The sequence below is a fragment of the Alosa sapidissima genome, chromosome 5 (assembly GCF_018492685.1).
Source record: "Alosa sapidissima isolate fAloSap1 chromosome 5, fAloSap1.pri, whole genome shotgun sequence".
Classification (NCBI taxonomy): Eukaryota; Metazoa; Chordata; class Actinopteri; order Clupeiformes; family Clupeidae; genus Alosa; species Alosa sapidissima.
In genome coordinates this window covers 11,463,131-11,485,946 of record NC_055961.1, presented here as the reverse complement: position 1 = coordinate 11,485,946, position 22,816 = coordinate 11,463,131, and the positions used below count along the sequence as shown (strand labels likewise).

The window sequence follows — 22,816 nt, the reverse complement described above, 5'->3', positions numbered from 1 at the left end:
ACTGGTTGGGTCATACTATAAGTCATTCAAAGACATGTGCCAAAATCTACTTAGGCCTATTGGGAGTTTCTTACACATGTGCAACTGACATTCAGAACAGGAAGAGAGAGTTCTCACTCTTTGGGTGTGACTAAACCCAGGTTGTGTGGATTTAAAAACATACTCACTGCCTACCAAAACCCAAGTTCATTTTCTATTTAGCATAGTTCTAATAACAGCTGCTAATAAGACTCTCCTGATTTTTAATCTGATGAATCTTCTATTTCTCATCTATGTATTTATATTTAAACATTCTTAAAGTATGCTCTGGCCTTCAAGGTGTGACATACAACCTAAAGGAGAAGTAGGACACTTTGAATATCAAGGTAAAAAATAACTCCAGGCAGATGCCCACATCGAGACATGTAGGCTATAGCTCAAAGCAACAACCTGTGCAATGCATGATTTAAGCAATGCTTGTGTATGCAGGCCCTGAGAGGTACCAACAGGTGGGCGGAGTATGGAGGTAATCTAATCCCCTGGTGGTACGCTGTGGACCGTGGCATTCTGGGAGTCAGAAGGGTCACTGCGTTTACAGCATGAGGAATTGGAGGCACTGGGTCACCCACCACCACAACCCTCTACCGCTCTCTATGCTGAATGGTCGAGTGAGCAAGAGGCACAGGAAACTGCTGACAGGGAGAAAAAAACAGACACACTCGCTCAGAGTTTTTTTTTCGCTAGGTGAGAGCGTGCATGCGTGAAAGGGTGTGTGGTGTGTGTGTTTTTGTGTCCCGTTAGCGGGGTAGTAGCTACCCTAGTGACTTTTGTGAAGCCTAAAGCCGACTACGGCACATGTGGAATATACGTCATTGAGTACACGAACAGCTGTCCCCGGTGATCTGAACCCCGCTAGTCGCCTCGGATGAAGACCGCTGACGTGAATCGCTCCGCGTCTGAGAACTCTCCGATGTCTCGACGGGACCAGCGCTACAGAAGAGGCTTAAAAGGACGGTAGGTCATCCTCTCTCGAAGCACTTTTCCCACTGAAATGATGTAGGCTACACTGTGTTATGAAAATTGCAACAGCACAGTGACCCCACGCTCAATTCAGCTTGATGTAGGTAAAAATTGTGGAACTCATATTTGAAGTGAGTTTGTACGTTGCCTCAAAAAGTGTAGGATGTCAAATGCATACGAAAATGCGGTTGACATTTGTTAAAGGTATTAAAGCCTTTGTTTTCTTTTTTCTCACAATTCCTTAAAACTAGATCAGCACAATGTGCCAGAACTTGCGAAAGGGTAGCCTACGTTGCTGTAGCGTTTGCACTGATGCGATGTATTGTGAAATCATCACTAAACATCTGTTGTGAGTTCACTCAGCCTTCCCTCCCACCCCGCCTCTACTTTCCTCCCAACATTTTTCCTCCTCTGAGCAGAACAGACTGCATAACTTCAGAAAGGATGTCTCCCCCAAAACAAAATGGCTTTGGACATCATAGTTTCATGTGAAACTGGTTTAAAGTGTTTTCCATGAAAGCATTGTAAAAAGGGGTTGAGTTTTGGACAGAGAATGTTTTTGAAAGGAAATCCATTTGAGTGCTCCAGCAGGCCAGGGGAAACAGGCCAGGGAGGGGGTGTAGGGTGTGTTCACATTTTAACATAAATGACTTAAACACACACTGACTTTATCACCCTTTTGTTCTACCACAAAGCCTATCAACTTCCTTTCAGTTTCGTTGTTATCATGTTTGACGGGAAAACACACTATTTGGTCAATTAAATGTTTCCATTTAGTGTAGCATTAAAATGGTAGGCTACAAGCTGTCACAAACAATAACTGCAGTTATACAAAGAACAGTGCAGTTATAGTACAGTGCAATACAATAATATTGTCATGTCCAATGTATTGCATATCTGCAAAAAAACAGTAGGCCTACTATGTAGGCATAAGAACTGAAAAATAATTCATCCAAATCTGCAGTTTAGATGCTCAGAAAACTGCAGTTTCTGACACTTGAAGTCCTGTACCGTATTTTCCGGACTATAAGTCGCATCAGTCAAAAAATGTTTCATGAAGAGGAAAAAAACATATATATAAATATATATATATATGTTGCACCTGAGTCGCAGGACCGGCCAAACTATGAAAAAAAGTGCAACTTATAGTCCGGAAAACACAGGTAGTTATTTTCTGTAAGAGGAATAAAGACATCCCATGTTGTAAAAACACTCAACTTGAAAGTGAAAATGCCTTTAGGTTTTCTTTTGGGATTTAGCTGTAAGAGCTATAGGGAAGATAAGCTTGAGGGGAATGTTTGCTGATGCTATTTAAAAACAGGGGGAAAAAACACAGATGGGCTACATCCTGACCAGATGCTCTCTGTTATAAATAGAGAGAAAGATCACCTGAAATGCTCTTTGTTTCATCCCAAACAGCTGGATGTTGTTAAAATTGTTCCTCTGATGCGTGCTTATGTAAGGGTGTCCTCTTTTAAAGACAGCAATCACAGGAGTAATCCACCAACATTCATCAATAGCTCTGAACAAACACTAAACTATTCAAGGGGAAAAATACAATAACAGTCCAGCACGATTAACCAGAAAAAGTGAAACCAAATTCAGCATCTATACCTGGATGATCATGTAGGATATATGTAGGAGATATGATGACCCTCTGTGTTTTATAAAGATTTGAAGGATATCAGACCAGTACTTTTGAAGTTATATGTGAGCAGACTGTTGTCAGGATACCAAAATGATTACTTTGATGCAGTACCATGCAATAGGCCTATGTAGATACCAATCCTAAAGGGGGAGGGTAGCAAAAGACACATAGGCATGAAGTTAGAAACGAGACAAACTCGAGACAAACACTACAGGACCACTGATGTCAGAGTGCTGACATAATCCACAAACAGCATGTACTGTATGTGCACATGAACCAACGAATGAATGATGTGCAGGTGTCATGAGTGACCAGGTGTAGTCTTACTTCCGGTATGTGTGCTGTTCTGGATAGGCAAACGTCATACTTTGTATGGATGAGTTGTGTAATGGCGCATGGTTTGTGATGTTACAAAACACAGGGAAATAAATTAGTCAATCGGAATGTAGCGCTGGAGGTCTAAGCCCTGGGGGTTCATTCTACTCAAGAAAAGTCAGGCACACCCAAACTTTCACTACAAGCTTGCACTTGGTTGGAAAAAAACATTCTAACCAGTCAGAACAGCTTTTTGAACTCCCTTAGTCATTGAGATAAGTGTGTGTGATGTAGCCTATATCCCATGTGAGTGAGAGTAGGGGGAATAAAGGGGGAATAAAGTTGAAAATGAGCTGAAACAGCACACCGAATAAAGTCTGGGGCCATTGTGTCATAGAGTGGAACATACACACCAGTGCACTTCTCCTTATCCTAGAAGCAGCACCTAAGGGCTGAGTAACCGAGATCTAGTCTCTCAGGGATTTGCTCTACATGTCAAGACACACACAAGTCATTAGGGCTGCAACAGTGTATCAGTTCCAGTGTTTGAAATGGGTGTTTTTTTTTTTAATTATTTATCAAGAACTGAATCATCTACGCTGTTCACTTGCATCTGGAAACCAGATATACCAATAACCATCATTAGGCTGCCTAGAATTATGCATTGTACCTAGAAACAGGAAACGGACCTCTTGCCATTCTGTTGGTGTGTATGTGGTGGGGGTGCCATGACATTATCAAAAGAGTGGTGTGGTATTTTTGAGAAATGTTCCACAAATTCCAAACATTGGTCCTCTGTAGTTAAGGGGATGTTTTCACCTTAAGATGTTGATTGTCCGCTGAATGTGTGTGTTGTTGTTCCACATTTTCCCTGTTGTTTTACAAAAGTTTGTTATGATGACTGCCGTGGAGCGAAGTGGCGGTCATATAGGTTCAGTCAGAGAAATTTATTTATTTTTCTTCAGTAATTTTGTGTCAACGATATCCAGGACACTGATAGACCGGGGTGCATGAAACTTGTTGGGCATGTAGCCCCACAAGGATGACACAGAACCATTGTTTTTCGTTTTGATCCGTCGCCCCCCTGCCGGACTGGACCCCCCAAAGGAGGGTAGGGTGGACACAGTTTTCTGTGAATATCTCGAGAACCGTAGGGCCTAGGAGAACCACATTTGTTTAGTATGTTGGTCTCAAGGGGCCATGTAAACCCATACCATAAGCACTCATTTGATGTATATCGCCACCTAGTTAAAAATGAAAAAGCAAAAATTAGGTGTTGTAATCGCAGATATCTCTGGCTGACAAGGTCAAAACCACACAAATTTGGAGGTGTAGGATCATTCTGACACCCTCTGAATGCCTGCCAAGCTTCGTGGAATTCTATTCATGGGGGGCCATACAGTAAATTAATGTGTAAATTTAGTGACTGTACACCAACTGGCCTGTAGATGGCCGGACACAGTTTTCTGTGAATATTTCGAGAACCATAGGGCCTAGGATGACCAAATTATTTTTGTATGTTGGTCTCCAGGGGCCATGTCAACACATCCCGTATCCACTCATTTGAGGTATAGCGCCACCTAGTTGAAAATGAAAAGGCAAAAATTAGGTGATGTAATCGCAGGTATCTTTGACGGAGAGGTTCAAAAGTGCATGAAATTAAAGTGTAGGATCATTATGACACCCTCTGAATGCATGCCAAGTTTCATGAAATTCCGTTCATGGGGGGCCGTATCAGCTACACACACACACACAAACACACACACACACACACACACACACACACACACTATGCACGCACACACACACACCATACACACACACACACATAAACACACACACGCACACATAAACACACACACAGTACACATATGTGCACACACACAGGCGCACACCCCGCACACACTCACATAAACAAATTGACAAGTATGATTTATTTTTGTAAGAATGTGCAGGACTGAGCGGCAGTCATATTTAGTTTGTTATATACATTTTGTTATATTCAGACCTTTTCACGATTCTGCTGACTTGGCAAAACCTCAAAAAACATATTAATTTGAGGTCATTCGCTTACTTGCTTTTGTAAGTGATTTCATAGCCACAAATCCAGGGTAAGTATACAAAGGTTCACATAGTAGTGACACATTCAATGCTTAGCCAGAGCCAGAACTGAATGGAGCCGATCTATGCCGAATGTTGAGAAGAGGCTTTTGCAATTTCTGGTTTTCATTGGCTGCATCCTCAAAGTACTTTTCTGTCTGGTGAGGATTTCCTTTCATAAACATGGATGTGACTCCATTCCCTTGGACTCTGAGTCTCCAATGGGGTGTCTTTTTATACTTTCTTTGGGAAATATGGTATTGCGTACCAATAACACTGAGCTTAACACAGAAATATAACTCTTCCGCTCTTATTTCTCAAAACAGTTGAGCTCTTCAAATGTACCCGATGGCGGTCCCACCGCTGTCGAATATTATTAGTTTAGTGCTGAAAACTCTGTGTCCACCCTGGTCATCCAGCCAATTAAAGCATTATGTGATCTGGTTTGGACCGCTTCGGCTACTTTGACCTTGTTGTCATGTTGTTGCCTCAACTGAACTATGGTTTCTATTAGAACCCGACCAATGTGGGATTTTAAATACCAATATTTGAGGATTTCAAAGACCGATAAACGAGAAATCAGAGTTATTCATTTTTAAGTAATTCAATGTAATGATGTACAAGGTGACAAATGATCAACATTGAACATTGTGTTTAAATAGGCTTGACTATCTGATTCTGGTATCCTAAAGAAAGGCTCTTATACAATAAATTATGAAATATTTATTATGAATAATAGCGTCAGGTCGTTGTTCTTATCTTGGATAAACACCATTGCCACGATAACCTTCAAGGTATTTACTTCATGCTCAGTGTTTACATTGACTTATTTGTGGCGGCCCACCACAATATCAACATTGACCACCACACAATGATTTTCCAGGTAGTACTAAATTGTGCTTAAATCTGGTTAGCATCATAACCACGCTGTGCTAATTTGTTAAAAACTGTTGTAATCAAGTTAAATCTGCAAACCAACCACCACAAATGGAATTCAATTCTGTGGGAAACACTGATGCTTTATTATGTTTTTTACACGCCATTAACAGCATTAAATAGTGTGACACGTTGTGTGATTGGAAAGGAAAATTGTATAATGTAACATAATGTCCATACTCGTATATGACTTATGTTAGGCGAGGCACAAATGCCCACTATTCTGCTCGTGTCTAGGGATACCAGGAACCTAGCGAGGATGGATGTATGAAACTAATTTGAAGTTCAAGTTGTTTATTGTCATGTACACATAAAAGGAATTATAGGTGTGGTAATGAAATTATTGTGCTCAAGAGCCAGCTCAACTTTATGCATATATATATCTATGTTTATAATGTTTATGACACATTAATGACAGTATCATGTCACTCTCATGTAGATACAAGTGTTCCTCTTTCTCTTGGATGTCTGATGCAACATTTGTGATGATATATTTTCTCAAACTACAAACAACTTGTGACTGTGACAAGTGACTGTGAGTGTTATTAAAGAATGTTGAGCATGTGTCGTGTATTACCATGGTATCTCTTCTACACATAGACATTACACAAGAAATGTCAGTGGTCAGTGGGCCCCAGGGTGACCATGGTTACCCACAGTTATAAGTCAAACAAAAGTATGTAATGATATTTGGGTCATTTGTAGGTCGGTCAGTGAAAATAGAATTTTGATTGACAAAAGATTGACACTGCTGTGGTTGGGCTGGCCATATAGCAAAACTGGTAGATCCAGAATATGGGCAACCTAACCATTTGACTGTCGTTACGTCCATGACCCTTGTGGTACAGCTTTCATGCCCCAAGTGGACCTTATTGTCCATCAATCTGTCTCTCATCAGCAACTAAAGAAGTGTGTGACTAAGACACCACACCTTTTGTGATGCTCTTGGCCAGATGTTTGTGTCCACTATCTGGTTTGACAGCACAAGGTTACGGATACTGATAATCTAACTGAGAAGGGGGGGTCAACTTTCTTTGAAAAACACTACGGGTAGCTTATGTCATCACTCTGATGAAAGGTTTGACTGACCAAAAATTAAATTCATTAATACATTGGATGCACCGTGAAGGTAGCAGTGTTGCTTTTTTCTTTTCCCTTCTCCTAAGCCTATGCCATCACAGCATGCTACTCTGTGCTCATTGACTTCATAGGTGCTGTTAAACTCTCTCTCCCAGGTGCTGTGAATGCGGCTCCATTCTGACCCATTGGTACTTTGAGAAGGAGGACCGGCTCTTCTGCAAGAGAGACTACTGGGCCTGTTATGGGGAGAAATGCCACGGTTGCTCGGAAACTATCACAGGCCTCATCATGGTAAGTGTAGACACGTTGCATCATGGTTGCAACACAGTATTTTGTTTGAGCTGATGACCATCAAATGACCTTCTGTGGTAATGTGTGGTATTAGTAGCTCCTCTTACTTAGTGATGTTAGTAAGTTTGTTAGTAGGGACTGATGTGCCTTGCCATCAGGAGTTGTCTAACATTTGGGTAAAAGGATTGCTTTCTTCCATCATTTTAAGATATTGTTTAAGTTTGTCATTATATGTTGTCCTTATTAGGCCTTCATAAGAAGCATGTTTGAGTCAGCGTAAATATTTCAGCATAACATCATGTTTTACAGTTCATGTTTTCTAACTGACAAAGGAGGTCAGTCAGGGGTGCTTTAGTTCAATCCAATCTTCTTACGTTAGCACAATGAAGCTGTTTTCAAAGGTTTACTAAAGATAAAGGCGTCACGTGACTTTACGCAACAAGGCTATGGGAATTTATAATCAGTTTTCTAATCCTGGGGAAGTGTGAAATTCAGTTAGGTGCCTTTTTTGCCTCTGCAGACACAGCAAATATAGAATTCAACATAGTGCCAGCCATGTATGCCTACTACTCATATCTGCTTACTGGTTGGATAGATGGATGGATGGATGGATGGATGGATAGATAGATAGATAGATAGATAGATAGATAGATAGATAGATGGATAGATGGATAGATAGATACTTTATTGATCCCCAAGGGGAAATTCAAGGTTATGCTTATGCCTACTTATACTGATTATTTCTGTTATGTACTGATATTAATTCTTATACTCATTATTATATTGAGTATTTTATTTTTCATGGCGCAGTAACATACATCACTGTATTGTGTCTGTGTTTAACTGTGGCTGGGATAGATACTGTTTATACAAATTCAGGACACACAAAAAGGAAGAGCTACCCAAAGCACATTCCAGCACTTCACTTCAAGGCTAAAAACACAGGCTGTTTGTTGTGGAGTTATCTGGATGATAGGGATGCTTGGGTGTTTATGGTGCTCTGCCCTTGAACTAAAGAGTGTTTTCCATGGGAAGAGAGGAGGGTCCTATTAGTCTAAATTAGAACCAGAAAGAGAAAATACTGGTCGGACAAACTAGTTCTTCCGCTGGTGGAATGGAGTTTTTCTTCTGTTGAGCCATAATGTCTCCCTCAGTGTGAATGACAGTTTTATGATCTTGTTTAATACATTTCACATATAAGTCATTAAATATTTCAGTAGTCCATGCTTGCTTCCCCTTGAAGAGGAAATCCCTCCCTCTTTGAAATGTCACATTTCCTCCCATTCCACTGTAGTCACAACATCATAGCTTTAGCGGTTACGTCATTATACACTCCTATTGTTTTTGCTTGACCTCTGTCCCTCTTCTCCGTCCACGCAGGTGGCTGGCGAGCAGAAATACCACCCAGAGTGTTTTTCCTGCCACCGGTGTGGAAACTGCATCGGAGATGGGGATTCCTTCACACTTGTGTCACGCTCCAACCTGTACTGGTTAGTGGTACATTTTTACATGAGAACACCGACACATCCACAGAACCTCTACTGACAATAACACAGTCAGGGTCCTTTAAAGTTTGAACATGAAACATTTTTTTCCAAATGCTACAGGAAATGATGCCTTGTATTGTTGGTTAAGCAACCATTGTAGCCAGTCACCAGTTACATACAACACTGTCGCTCCAAATAGGTAAAAAGATTAGTAGAAAAGATTAGCTTTGGGTGCCCTCTGTCTAACATACAACACTGTCGCTCCAAATATGTAAAAAGATTAGTAGAAAAGATTCGCTTTGGGTGCCCTCTGTCTAACATACAACACTGTCGCTCCAAATATGTAAAAACATTAGTAGAAAAGATTAGCTTTGGGTGCTCTGTCTTTCATATATAACACTGTGGCTTCAGTTAGGTAAATAAATCAGCTGTCTACGACATTTGAACTGTTGCCCAAATATTCAGCTAATCAGTGTTACTGCGTTGGGTATACAAATAAATTGCTAGGAGAGGATATCCAAAGAACAAAAAGATGCCAATGATAGTGATCTTCGCCCAACAAATATACACACCATGTGAGTGTGTGTGCGTGAAAAAGTATCCACCATCTTGCATTTTTAAAAGATTGAAAACTGTTAAGATAGTTGATTGTAGAAAAAGGTCTTCTTTTTAATTTAACAACCTGCTTTAAAATAGACATTACACACAACAACTTGCACATCAATCAGTCGGTCTAACACACACCAAAACCCTGGACCTTTTATAGAGCACCAGAGTGGGTGTGGCGCAATTAACTCATTACCCCACCTGCAGACTATTAACAGCTAACAGCCTAACAGGCACATGTGCAAAAGTGCATTCAAATAAAAACAGTGCCCTAAAACAAGATGTATTTATCATTTTCACTGTGTGTGTGTGTGTGTGTGTGTGTGTGTGTGTGTGTGTGTGTGTGTGTGTGTGTGTGTGTGCGTGCGTATCTATGCATTAATTTGTACTACCTCACAGCTAGAACAGTTGGGTCATATCCTATCTCGCAAGATATGGCACATATCACTCAACTGATTTTTGAAATCCTTCTCTGAGTCAGTTTTTTTTTTTTGACCAAATGGTACATTCTCATGTAGCTAGGCTGGATAGATGGCTCTAAGAATGGTGTTGCGGTCTGAAAATAGCTTTGTGGAGATCACCACAGTCTCTGATTATTTACAAATCAGGAAAGTGTATTTTTGTTAATGAATAGTCAAAACTTTGATTAAATCATTAAATAAAAGTTATGGTTATTGGTATTATTAATAAAATTGTGAAATATATATAAAGTTTCCATATCAGAGCCTAACCAAATAATATGTCTAAATATATCTGTCGCTCTAAGCTTCATGTTCACTAGAGCCCACTGAAAGCATCTATTCTTACATCTCTGGGGAAATGCCAGAAAGAAAGCTCGGATATGAACTGTGCACAAATATGTTTATTTATTTATCCCAAAAAAAGAGTCATGTTCACAAACATGATCTCCTTTTTTCCCCATTAGTGGGCACTGTTATTCAACCGCTACGGACCAGCGCGCAAATATGGAAGGTCCCACGGAACCGCATACTGTGACCCTGGTCTCCTTCCCCCCGTCCTCCAATGGCTGCAGAAGTCTGTCCCTCCACTTGGACCAGGATGGAGACAGCGAAAACAAGCACATATTTCGAATATCTGAGTAAGTCTACAGTCAGTGTATGATTTTTGAGCGGTCTGTTTATCATGTGTAACAGGTTGCAGTAAGAGCATGTTTTTTTGAGCGGTCTGTTTATCATGTGTAACAGGTTGCAGTAAGAGCATGTTTTTTTGAGCGGTCTGTTTATCATGTGTAACAGGTTGCACTCAGAGCATGTTTTTTGAGCGGTCTGTTTATCATGTGTAACAGGTCGCATTAAGAGCATGTTTTTTGAGCGGTCTGTTTATGATGTGTAACAGGTTGCAGTAAGAGCATGTTTTTTGAGCGGTCTGTTTATCATGTGTAACAGGTCGCAGTAAGAGCATGTTTTTTGAGCGGTCTGTTTATCATGTCTAACAGGTCGCAGTAAGAGTATGATTTTTGTGCGGCCTGTTTATCATGTGTAACAGGTCGCTGATGGTTTAGTATTTGGGCTGAGACAAATCCTCTTGATCACATCATCATGTCATCCATTGCTCCTCTAGGATGGATGTGACGCATGCTAGTTTGGATGTTAAGGCCCTAGCCCATGTGGGAGATAAGGTCCTCGAGATTAATGGAACACCCATTCAGAATATTTCACTGGATAAGGTATGCCATGCCATCTCATCTCATCTCCCTTCAATATTACTTTCAGTGAACTGAATTGTAAAGTAATTCTTCTACACTACATAACATAAAGTAAGACTGTTACTAAGAAATTCTCTAAATACATTAGCGCCATTTCAAATAACACTTAAATGTTAATTGACTGATATCCATGAACAATAATAGCAGGACCAAAGTATAGTCTACATTCATGTCATCTTATTTTCACTTACCCCCTTTTTTTCTGTTTGCTTTTGTGTTGTCTTGCTTTGTTTGTGTTGACTTTGTAAAGTGACCTTGAGTCTGAGAAAGGCGCTATATAAATAAAACTTATTATTATTATTATTATTACCCATTCTCTCCATCAGATCGACCTGGTGATCCATGACACCGAGCGCTTGCTCCAGCTCACTGTAGAGCACGACCCTCAGAGCCCGCAGAGATCTCCAAGCAGCCCCACCTCCATCATAGAGGAGGAACTGGACATTCCCACCAGCCTCTCAGTACCACCTCAGAAGAAAAGCCCTCGCACTAGAAACATCCTGTAAGTGGCACTTCAGCAATAAAACAATCACAGTTGAAACAACAAAACAATAACATCGGACATAGCATATTAGCTTTATGGTATATATTAAGCGATTATTAGCTGATATGCTACTTGTAAGGAGAAATTGGTGATGGGTTTCTGGTCTTGCCTGCTTAAAGGTAGCCTGGGTGCCAGCCGAACTTAGCCCCGCCCACAACATTTGAGGTCGGGAGGTTCGGTCTGGCATTACTCCGTTGTAGAGCAACTATGCTCGAACCAGAGCTGTTAGGACCTATCAATTTGGGCTTTACGGTGATGGACAGGTGAGCAACAGTGTTCGTCTATCACGTCATCTGAGCACGCTTAGGTTGATTTTGTTTGCGACAAAAACACTGTATCTAGAAGGAGATGACTTCTAAATTATTTCCGTGGAAATGCATGGATTCCAGTTGCTTCCAGTAGCAGCAACTGGAATCCATGCATTTCCACGGAATTATTTTTGGAATCTGATCCCTTATCATACCTGTTCATTTGTACTCGTCGCTCGACTTATCGTGACTAAATTCAAGATGGCGGTGAACGGTAAACTTCCTGAAGGTACTGTCTGTAAAAATCATTTTGTAAATAAACTACCAGTGCTTTTTCAAAGTTCTCAATGTCTCGTTTTAAATGTCAGGGCCCTCGGAAGTCTACCAATGAAGTGTGGAGCTACTTTGAGCCTCGTAAATGGAGTAAAACAGTGATTTATTTGCATGGCTAGGTTGATGCCCAAGGCACCCCCTTTGAAAACCTCTTGGTAGCATCGGCTAACTAGCGCCAGATTTCAGAGTGCAGGGGACAAGCCGAGATGAGCTATGAGACATACGTTCACACTCGGTATCATGTTTAAACACACTTTAGGTCAATATCACACCGGAATTCTCCTTTAAAGGCAGAACAGCAGCTCTTTCCCTCTCTCTCAGCCTTCACTCAGTTTTCTCTCTCTCTCTCTCTTTCTCTCTCTTTCTCTTTCTCTATCTCTCTCTGTCTGTCCCTCCGTGTCTAGGCGAAGCTGCAGCACAGATAAAATGCCATGTTCAAACTATTCTATGACTGTGGTCTCTCAGAGGAGGGAGATCAACCGCTCCCAGTCCGTGCGAGAGGACACAGGCAGCAGCATCCACAGGATATTCCGACCCTCCGACCTCATCCCGGGAGAGGTACTGGGGAAAGGCTTCTTTGGCCAGGCTGTCAAGGTGAGAGGTTGCACACACCTGATGAACTGATGTCATTTGGGTTCAGTGATTTTGTTGGTTTCATTAAGCTGAGTTATTAACTAATAGAGTTGTTACAAACATAATAGTAATCAATGCCAAACAAGTTTCTCAGCTCAAATGCCCCTTACCCATGTTGTTTTTACAATGTACAATGTAGGTCCTACAGTATTTGAATTACATTCTAACTAATTTCCCTCAATGAATGGCATTACCTCTACATATTTGTCTGTGTTGAATTTCCTCCTTGCTGCTTCTAACATAGTAAGACCGTCTATTGATTGAATGTTTTAAAATGCAACTCTCTACTAAACAAGGTATATCCAATATAGTCTATACTACACATGTGACTTACACAACAGAATAATGAAAATGTATTTATGAGCATTCAGCATCAAATTAATTGTGATACTAAGAAGTTAACCGTTCCATAGTGCCAGTAATCAGTTATTCATATTTTGTTAGAACAACCTTAGATCTACTTTATTGCTGCCACTGCCTTCTATTACTATTCCAGCTGATGCTTATGGTTTGTGTTTTGTCAGGTAACTCATCAAGAGACCGGGGAAGTAATGGTTCTAAAAGAAGTGATTCGCTTTGATGAGGAAACACACAAAATGTTCTTAAAAGAGGTCAGTAAGAAGGGAACGAGGTTGATTTTGTGGTGGGTTGCTGTAGCTGGTGTTAAACTACATTTGCTGGCATGGTTCATATAATGCCAATATGCACAGCATCAGCTAGACTAGCATATGTGCCATGATGTCTTCAATGTATGTTTGGGAGATAATGAAGTATGATATATGTCCTTGCATTTACAGGTAAAAGTTATGCGTTGTTTGGATCATCCCAACGTGCTGAAATTCATCGGCATCTTGTACAAGGACAAGCATCTCAATTTAATATCTGAATTCATCCCAGGGGGGACTCTGAGAGATACCATAAAGAAAATGGTAAGGCACAGCTTCTGAAGCTTTGTTAGAACATTTAGGCTCTTGTTTTTTTTCCCTGCTTCATCTTTATCTTTCCATCTGTCACATAACCAACGGTCATTGTTGTTGACCTCTGTGACCCTAAGAAATTCAACTGTATTCATTTCTTACAGGACTGCAAGTATCCTTGGAGGCTAAGAGTGAGTCACGCGAAGGACATTGCAGCAGGCATGGTAAATCATCTGTCCCAACATCTAACTTCTTGTTAAAGGTCTAGTTCAAAGAGAATGAAATTCAATTGAATGTATGACATTTGTGTGATGACTTGTTATCATCTGATTGTAATATGTTCTTCTTTTCCTTCTTCAAGGCTTACCTCCATTCAATGAATATCATCCATCGTGACTTGAACTCTCACAACTGTCTTGTGAGAGAGGTTAGTAGATTTAATATACATCTATAGACTATATGCTAATAGTAATTTGCTCTATATTGTGCATAAAGCACTGGACAGTGGACAGTGTTTTATGCAAATTAAAAAAAGAAAACCATGTATTAACCACACCTGCTTATTAACTGCAAGGCCCAATATCCCATTTAATCAGAATCAGACTAGTTCTTAGATCATACATAAGACAAAAAAATGAATTTCCCTGTATGGAGACATTTGACAAAATCATGTAACCTCATATCAGTTTATAGGCCGGAAAGTAGAGCATGCAGTAGAGTATGCAATATGATATATGCTATATAATCTGGCAAAAGCAAAAGCTTTGTATCCTTGCCAACCGTCTGACTTTTAAGTGTGAATGAATAAAATATTGTGGGACATGTGGTCAATTGATATATGAGCCGGTTAAAGCAGACCTTTTGGGTAAAAGTCTGATTGGTCTACTCCTCAGAACCAAAGTGTGGTGGTGGCGGACTTTGGGCTTTCTCGATGGGTGACCAAAAGTGAAACCCAGACTAGGCAATCTGCCAAGGGGAAGGATGGGCAGCAGACACCACCGGACCGTCGCAGGAAATACACAGTGGTGGGGAATCCATACTGGATGGCTCCAGAGATGATCCATGGTATGCCCAAAAGCAAGACGAGTTTTAATGTATGAGTGATTTGAGATGCTAGGAACTGGAAAACTGTAGGTTTTGTTGTGTAAATGTTTAGAGAAAATATATTAAAATATCAAAGTAATGACTTTTTAGTATGTTGTTTCTATGTCTCATATTGTATCCTGGATCTTTTTGTGTAGGCGAGAGATATGATGAGCGAGTGGACATCTTCTCTTATGGAATCATGCTTTGTGAGGTGAGAGCATTCATTTTAACGGAGAGTCATTTCCTGAGTTAGTGGATGAGAACTTGTGTTCTAAATAACAAGTCATTTCCCCACAAGATTCTCTGAATTCATTAAAGTAGTTGAATGTGTTATTGCCAAATATTGTGTCTACTGAGAAGCCCATTGTTTTTGCAATAGAAACATTATGACATCAGCACTTCTCTCACGTACACACCTTTTTTTCCTTGGTGCCAGATAATAGGAAGAGTGTATGCAGACCCAGACTTCCTGCCGCGCACCATGGAGTATGGACTAGATGTGTCTGGCTTTGTGAAACAGTTCTGTCCTAAAGACTGTCCTTCGTCTTTCTTCCCCATGGCGGTCCTGTGTTGTGACCTGGTTGCCGAGAAAAGGTAAGGCTTTCATCCTTTGATCACAAAGCTGTTTTTACTTTGCACCGTAGTTGAGGTTAATGATTATTTATTAACTCTATAAACTGTATGTGTTAAAAGATAGTAACATTTATTCAATGTTATCCTCTCTTTGTTCTTTACCACTCTTTGTCTTTGTTTGCATCTCCATTTATATCCTCAAAGGCCAAATTTTGTCACCCTGGAGGGATGGCTTGAAAATCTTCTCTTGAACATGGACATGGGGCTCCCTCTCTTGTCCGAGGTAGATGGTGTGCAGAAGGACTTTTGGGAAACCCAGAGACTATGAGCGGAATTTATCTTAGAATTTCAATTTAGGTGTTTCATACGCTCTGCACTTTAATGTTTGTAAATGATGATGTTCATCTGAAATAAAGTTTTGTATCAAAACAAATAGCCAAGGGTTATTTTAACTGAAGAAGATGACAGAATAGAAAGCATACAAGCTTTATTTGCAGTGTTTATCTTCCCAGAGCTTGAAAGAAGTGGCTTACAATTGTATAAAATGTTTTATAAATTACTTAAATTCAACCCATGACTTAATCATTGACTGTCCAAATTAATTTTGCTGGGTATTCCAAATGAGTCTATGAATCTATGAATCTAAATGACCCATTGCCACCTAGTGGCCACCCTCAGTGTAATTATATTTCACCAGCAACTCTAGATGTTGACTCAAGGTGCTTTACATAACATGTGACCTTAATGCAGGGGTTCCCAACCTTTTTTGGCAGGTGACCCTATTTTAATGGCACAAAACGTTGGCGACCTTAATCATTCACAACATGTGAGAGAGTGCGTCTCATCTGCTGCACAGAGCAGTATTTTCCCCAAATGTCCTAGCAAGCTAATTTGTTTGTTTCGCCTGGTTGTTTTGCTACTTTTTTTATTTTTTTTTATTTTTGTGTAACCGTACACAAAAATCATGGTTTTGTGTGTACCTCGATTTTGAATTAATTATTCATTTTCAGTACAGTAAGCCTGTAGGTACTGCTAACCGAAAATTCACTGACAATATTGCTGATGCACAATGAGAATAGTATTTTGAAAAGGTGTGAAATGTTTTTTGACGTTAATTGACTAAACTGACCTGCCACTTAATGTTTGTGTGGGAACTCGAATTTGAAACATGATCTGCAAGCAAAAAACCCCTACTGTTGATTACTGTGAGACTGCTTTTGGCACATTCGGTACACATCTGTATTGAATGTAACAGCCTGTACCTAAACAATGTGGTGGAACTTTGTCATGGTACTCACTCACAATGCTGTGTGTGTAGTGAAATCTATACTCACCCCACGCTTTTCCCAATGGACGGCTAAAATCAGTAGAAAGTCAAATCATGCAATATATATTTTTACCCTGGATGAATAACTTGAGATTACTGAGAGTTATGTTTTTAAAAATTAAATTTTAATTGAAATATTATAAAATGGTAGACTTAAAGAAATAAAATAATTTGATCACACACAAAATGTTATATTTGAATGTATGGTGTTTGACTTTTTAATTAGAGTATGCATGAGGGGTACGGAGAGACAGTAAGAGCCGACTGGGAGAGCGTGAGGGTAGTAACATTGGTCCAGGGCAGATTAAAAACAGAGGTCATGTCACCCCCTCAGACCAGCTGAGAGTCAGACAAACCAAAACATTGACAACAGCAAATGGAAAACAGATCTGTTTTAACACTTCAAAAGTACATTACTGAATGAGAGAGGGAGATAGAAAGGAAAGGAAAGGGGAGGGAAATGATTGAGGAGGGAGAGGAAAACAAAGGAGGAGTAACGACAGAGTGAAAACAAAAGAGTAAGAGAAAAGACAGAAGGAGAAAAATGTGCACCAGGATGTGTTTGTGTTTTTTAATGCCAACTTGGAATGTGACAATTGCATGTGTGTGTGTGTGTATATATATATATATATATATATATATGGAGCTTGGCTGAGTGGCATTCCATAGTTTGCATGTTGCTGATGACTCCAGTAATCATACTGGAGTTACAACCACATCTGCAGCAGGTTGTTGATAAACATCAAAACCACTATATGGAACACTTCATAAGTGCATTTTTGGCAGGGAAACACAATCATACACCTTTGAGTGCAAAAGCAAAACAAAAAACTTCAATGATCAAAGGGAGAAAGGTATATATCGAGGGGTATATAAATGACTCCCATGCTTTAGTCAAACTGGTCCAGAAAAGGAGGTTGGAGGGCCTTCTTGGTCAAGTCAGGCATCTCTACTAAACCTACAGGACACATTTAGACACATGCAGGGGGTTCACTCTTACTCTAGACTGCCTCCTGCACTCAGAATCTTAAAAATGCTCAATTCCAGCAGTGCTCTATGGCAGAACCACACACACAACTCGTTTCTGTAGAGTTCATTTCTCAGGTTGTCAGTTTTAGTTCAAAGGGAGCTATGTGTTTCTGCCAGTGTGAACTATAAAAACTATACACCGAAAGAGATGTCACTCTTTGTTTGCATCAAGGACAAAATAACTGATCCCACTGCAACTACTCGTAGTGATACATTTGTTAGTTACTATTTGGTCTTCTGCAAGGTTGGCCACGTTGGAAAATGTTACCGACTAGTTCACAAGAATTAAAGGCATTCTGTCTTATGGGCAGTCAAAAACTCAAAAACTTGCTCAACTTGTCCAATTCAGAGGCCACGCACATTCAATTGAAAAGTCAAATGAAATTAAACGGTAACTGAACACAAAATGATTAGAGGCTCTTGCAACGCCGCAACAAGGTATGCAATATAAATTCATCAGATACACTGACGATGCTACATGGCTGACGACATGCTTTCCTTTGTTGACATGAGCACAGTGGTTCAGTAAATGGTCTGGGGTGATGGTGGTACTGGGATGAGCCTGACATCCATCTACACTGAGACCTAGTAACTACATACCTGTCCATTATGAAGAAGTTTAACTGTTGGGTATTCAACTGATCTCCTTATTCATCTCTTAACGAATGAACACTTTAAACTTACAGATTTAAAAAAAAAAAAAAAAAAAAAACAGAACAAGGGAGGTGCATAACAGTAGCATAGTCATACAAGGTTTAGGCCAGTAGAATAATATATATTCCAAGTCAAACTATGAACAGGGTGTGTGTTTACAGATGCAAAAATGTTACTGGGGATGTCCTCTTCAAGAACGAGTCAAAACCAAAGTGGGCTTCCTCCCATATCGGATCCCCCAATTTCTGTACAAACCAAACAAATATATATAAAAAATAAAGAGGAAAAAACAACAAAAAAGGAAAAGCCATCCCCTTCTCTTTCTTTGACAGACTGTGGCTGGGCATTTGTCACAGGAGCACACAGTTTCTCAGCCGGTGCCTGCCTCTGTGTCTCTCAGTTTATTCGGATTGTCTGCTTCTATGGAGGATCAGGCTTCGCAAACCTACTAGGATGCAGTTCACTGCGAGCCCCAAAACAGGTGGAGCAGAGCTGCGTGTCTTTCGCCCTCTCAGAGAGGAGCGAGTACGCTGGGAAGGGGGGGAGGGGGGATGTGTGTGTGTGCGCTTCTTTAGTCCGGCATGTCGATGCACAATTTGGGTGGTGGCACAAAGTACTTCCCCGGACTCTGCGTGATGACCACGCCAGTCTTCTTGCGGAACATGGGGGCAATTTTGGGTGCCTCGTGAGAGGGCATGTCCTCAGACACCTCATCTTCGTGATGCAGGTCGTAGGAGATGTTTCCATACTCCCGGAGGAAGGGGAACAGCTCCAAAAGGAACTGACAAAAGTCCTTGCGTATGCCAAACCACCCTGTTAAAAAAATATACAGTTTATGAATATTCCAGCTTTATAAAAATGATGCCTAACATTGATTACTGACAGACATTGAAATCTCTGAAGACAAGTTCTACTAAGCCAGTCTTTTCTCTATATGCTGAGAGGGCTTTATACTTACAGTGGTTGCCTCCTTTCTGGCCAAAGGTGGTTGCCATTAAGGTCACTAAGGATACCCACAGAGGCACAAACACTGGAACATAGTTGGAGTTGTAGTGACCATCCAACTTGTGGACCAAGAGAATCTGGAGGAAAGAAACATAATAAACTAACTATGTTGCATATACAAATGAAATCTAAGATAAACATTTACTAGTATTGATTGTCACACATAAAAACAGCGATGCCGTCCTGGAAAGAGTGCCCACCTCAAAAGTTAGAAGGGGCACAACAATGGTCATCCAGCTGATCGCCATGGTGATGTGAGTGCGCCGTTGCTCAGCAATAACATCCATGGAACGGAGGAATAACACTGACCAGACAATGTAGTAGAGAACCACGAGGCAGAGAAAAGACATAAGGATCCAGAGAGGAACACAGACCACCTGAGGGAGACAGACCAAAGTCAACACCGCGCAAACCAGTTATATGACCATGGTTACAATCCCAGAAAATATCAATTGTAGTTAATCCATGGACATCTGATTTTTATATCGATAGCAGCTCGTTAGCGGGGCTGCACTAACAACTGTATGAAAGCCATAGCACAGGGCTATGAGGTGTATATTATTCACTCACTATTTTCAATCAGTTTTGAAAAGGGTCATGTCCATGACAGACACTTTTACTTCTGATGTGAATTGATCTTAAAATGCCCAGACCTCCACATTGAGCATACAGATTTAGCAAGCATATCATGTCACCACAATCTTCTGGTCAACTAACCAATCAAATAAATCAAGAGGCCTGAGACTCAGGTGATGCAACAGCTCAAACATCATATGAAAGAATACATAAACACAGGGGCGTTTGGTTGCGGTACTCCCGAAAACCACAAAGTGCCATCCTTCAAACACTGCGGCAAATACATTTTCTATATCCTTGTAACCTTACTGGTCAGACATCAATTTCAATTGTTACCAAACTGCTATAAATAATCCTTGGTCCATAAGGCAGCAGAGTTCATGAATTAGTTTGAAGAGTTGTCATACTTTCTGAATACTGTACATGTCTATTCAGACATTACTTTTTCACAATACTGGTTCATGTATCTATACATTTGACTTAATAGGACTTACCAGCCAGGGCCAACTGATGATCTTATCCAGCCTCAAGGCGATGAAAATGAACTGGAGAATGTTGACAGAGCAAAGGATCTCCAGCTGGTGACCAAATAAAGAAATGAACGAATGAGTCAGTGAAGGCAGAATAGACTGGTGGGAGCCCTTACAAATCACTGTGACTAATTTCACTGTGACAAGCCACCAGGGACTGGCACTAAAAGGGGGCAGGAGCACACACTGACCTCCAGGGAGCGGTCGTGCCTAAAGCCCCACACGCACGCCGCCACGGACACGGGCGAGACGAAGAAGAGTGGCATAAAGACCAGCAGCCAGAAGTGGGTGCCCCTCTCCACGCGGGCACACACCAGCACCTCAAAGGTGAGCAGGAGCAAGTGGATCCCCACAGCAATCAGCATGGCCTTGAACTCCACACAAGTCTCCCCCTCAGCCCTGCACAGCAGCGAGAGAAACACTCTAGTTCACAATGCAACATTGTATCTTTGTATTCTTAAACAAATGCTGATATTTCATGGTATCAATTAATAATGCTAGACTAGTGCATAGAAGGGCTATATAGAATTGTGTTGACTTATCAGGTAGCCAGTGAATATTACAGAACTGAGGTTGACCAAAATAACACAAACAACTTGGTATGATATAATAGCCAAGTATAGCCCATTCTTTATAATTTCATTGGCTATTTCAAGAGTTCTATTTACAAGTGGCAATCTCATGGGCCGACTGTATGTAACTATAAATGGCCATGCTTTCCCGTAAAGACAAACCTGTACTGGGGGTTGTGGGCCCAGACGCCAGTGCCAACTGAGGCACCAATAATGACCATGAGCTTCCATAGCCAGATTGGTGCAAAGACAGCCCAGTAGCTCCATTCAATAATGCCGTCGAGGCGCAGTGACAACAGCACCGAGAACAGCAACAGGCATGCATAGATAAGAAATTTGCTAAAAAGATAAGAGAAGACAGTTTTCATATAATTAGAATCATGCTACATCACACTGACACACAAGCACTTCGACCAGCTCGGTTCAACAACAGATATCTCCCATCATGATAGTTCTTCATTCGAGTTTATCGTTCCTGAATAGTTTGACAAACAGCAATAATTTATAACTTGTCAAACATGAACATTACCTAGCTAACTTACTAAGTCATGCCATGACATGTAGTATTCACCCCAGCTTTCAACCAACGTTAACGTTACAGGGCCCAACCATAACTTGCATGCTTGGAGCAAAATAATCACACCGAAAAACAGTACTACAACGCAACCCTTCAAGGTTTTAACTACAACGACAACGTATGCCTTTTTTTCTAGATAACTGAACATTTGGGAGCTTCCATTAGGTTAACGATGATAACCTAAATGGCTGTAATATAGCGTACGTAACGTTACTAGCATTCATTCCAGTTCTATGCTAACGTCAGATGCCCATCTTCCAAAGTTAACGATAACAACCAAACCAAACACATAACAAAAATAAAACGTCACCCTACCCCTTTCACTTCGGCACGTTGCTTGTCTAGCGTTAATATAATTGCTATTCCAGAAACAATGTATCGTTGCTACTAGCTGTTATCGACTGACGAATTAAATTGACTATGCTAGCTACCCACCCAGCTAATGCAGAAGCTAATGTTGACATAAACGAATCAAGGCAGGAGAATTGATTGTCGCTAACAAGCTAGCTGTCCATGGTTTATGTTTGCATCTTTTGACTGTGGTGACAATTAGCAGCTGCTAAATACTTCACACATGCTGTGAGGAGTAGGAGAGTAGCTATCTTTAGACAGTGTTTGCTAACTTATCAAGCACAGTAGCAGCTACCAAGAAGCTAAGTTACTGCATTAGCACTATAGTTCCTAGCAAGCTAACTGAATTCGAGCTAAAAACTAGCCTTCTACAGAGTTCCCAACCTAACGTTTGCTACCTAGCATTAACATAAGCTAATGCGAGAGAACTAAATATGTACCCTTACCTGGGGTTGAAATCTTGAAAGAAACCCCTGAGATTCATGATTGCGCGTTTAGTCAAATCATTTCAAATGTTTTAATTATTTGCTTCTGCCAGCCGAATGTCGATTTACCAAGTCAACAAGCAAGACAGCTAAGGTTAGCCAGATGAAATGCCACCGTCCCATAAACACTTGCGTTCCCAATTGGTTTGGCCCAGACTGTGGTTTGGCTAGAGCAGTGCTCTGGGTTT

General features: G+C 40.7%; 2 protein-coding genes across 2 annotated transcripts; one reads left to right on the top strand and one right to left on the bottom strand.

Annotated features, from left to right (window-relative positions):
• The first annotated feature begins 505 nt into the window (after positions 1-505).
• LOC121708927 (LIM domain kinase 1-like) lies at positions 506-16,962 on the top strand. The gene is made up of 15 exons (XM_042091889.1): positions 506-993; positions 7,234-7,369; positions 8,750-8,859; positions 10,388-10,561; positions 11,044-11,149; positions 11,515-11,690; positions 12,718-12,907; positions 13,471-13,557; positions 13,744-13,875; positions 14,028-14,087; positions 14,225-14,290; positions 14,757-14,928; positions 15,105-15,160; positions 15,386-15,543; positions 15,727-16,962. Exons 1-15 carry the CDS (start codon positions 905-907, stop codon positions 15,848-15,850), a joined length of 1,836 nt encoding a protein of 611 aa, XP_041947823.1. The 5' UTR covers positions 506-904; the 3' UTR covers positions 15,851-16,962.
• A 76-nt stretch (positions 16,963-17,038) lies between these two features.
• tmem185 (transmembrane protein 185) lies at positions 17,039-22,807 on the bottom strand. The gene is made up of 7 exons (XM_042091891.1): positions 22,590-22,807; positions 21,378-21,554; positions 20,835-21,042; positions 20,608-20,691; positions 19,738-19,914; positions 19,491-19,614; positions 17,039-19,345 (listed from the first exon to the last, which is right to left on the bottom strand). Exons 1-7 carry the CDS (start codon positions 22,625-22,627, stop codon positions 19,104-19,106), a joined length of 1,050 nt encoding a protein of 349 aa, XP_041947825.1. The 5' UTR covers positions 22,628-22,807; the 3' UTR covers positions 17,039-19,103.
• Positions 22,808-22,816: the final 9 nt, after the last annotated feature.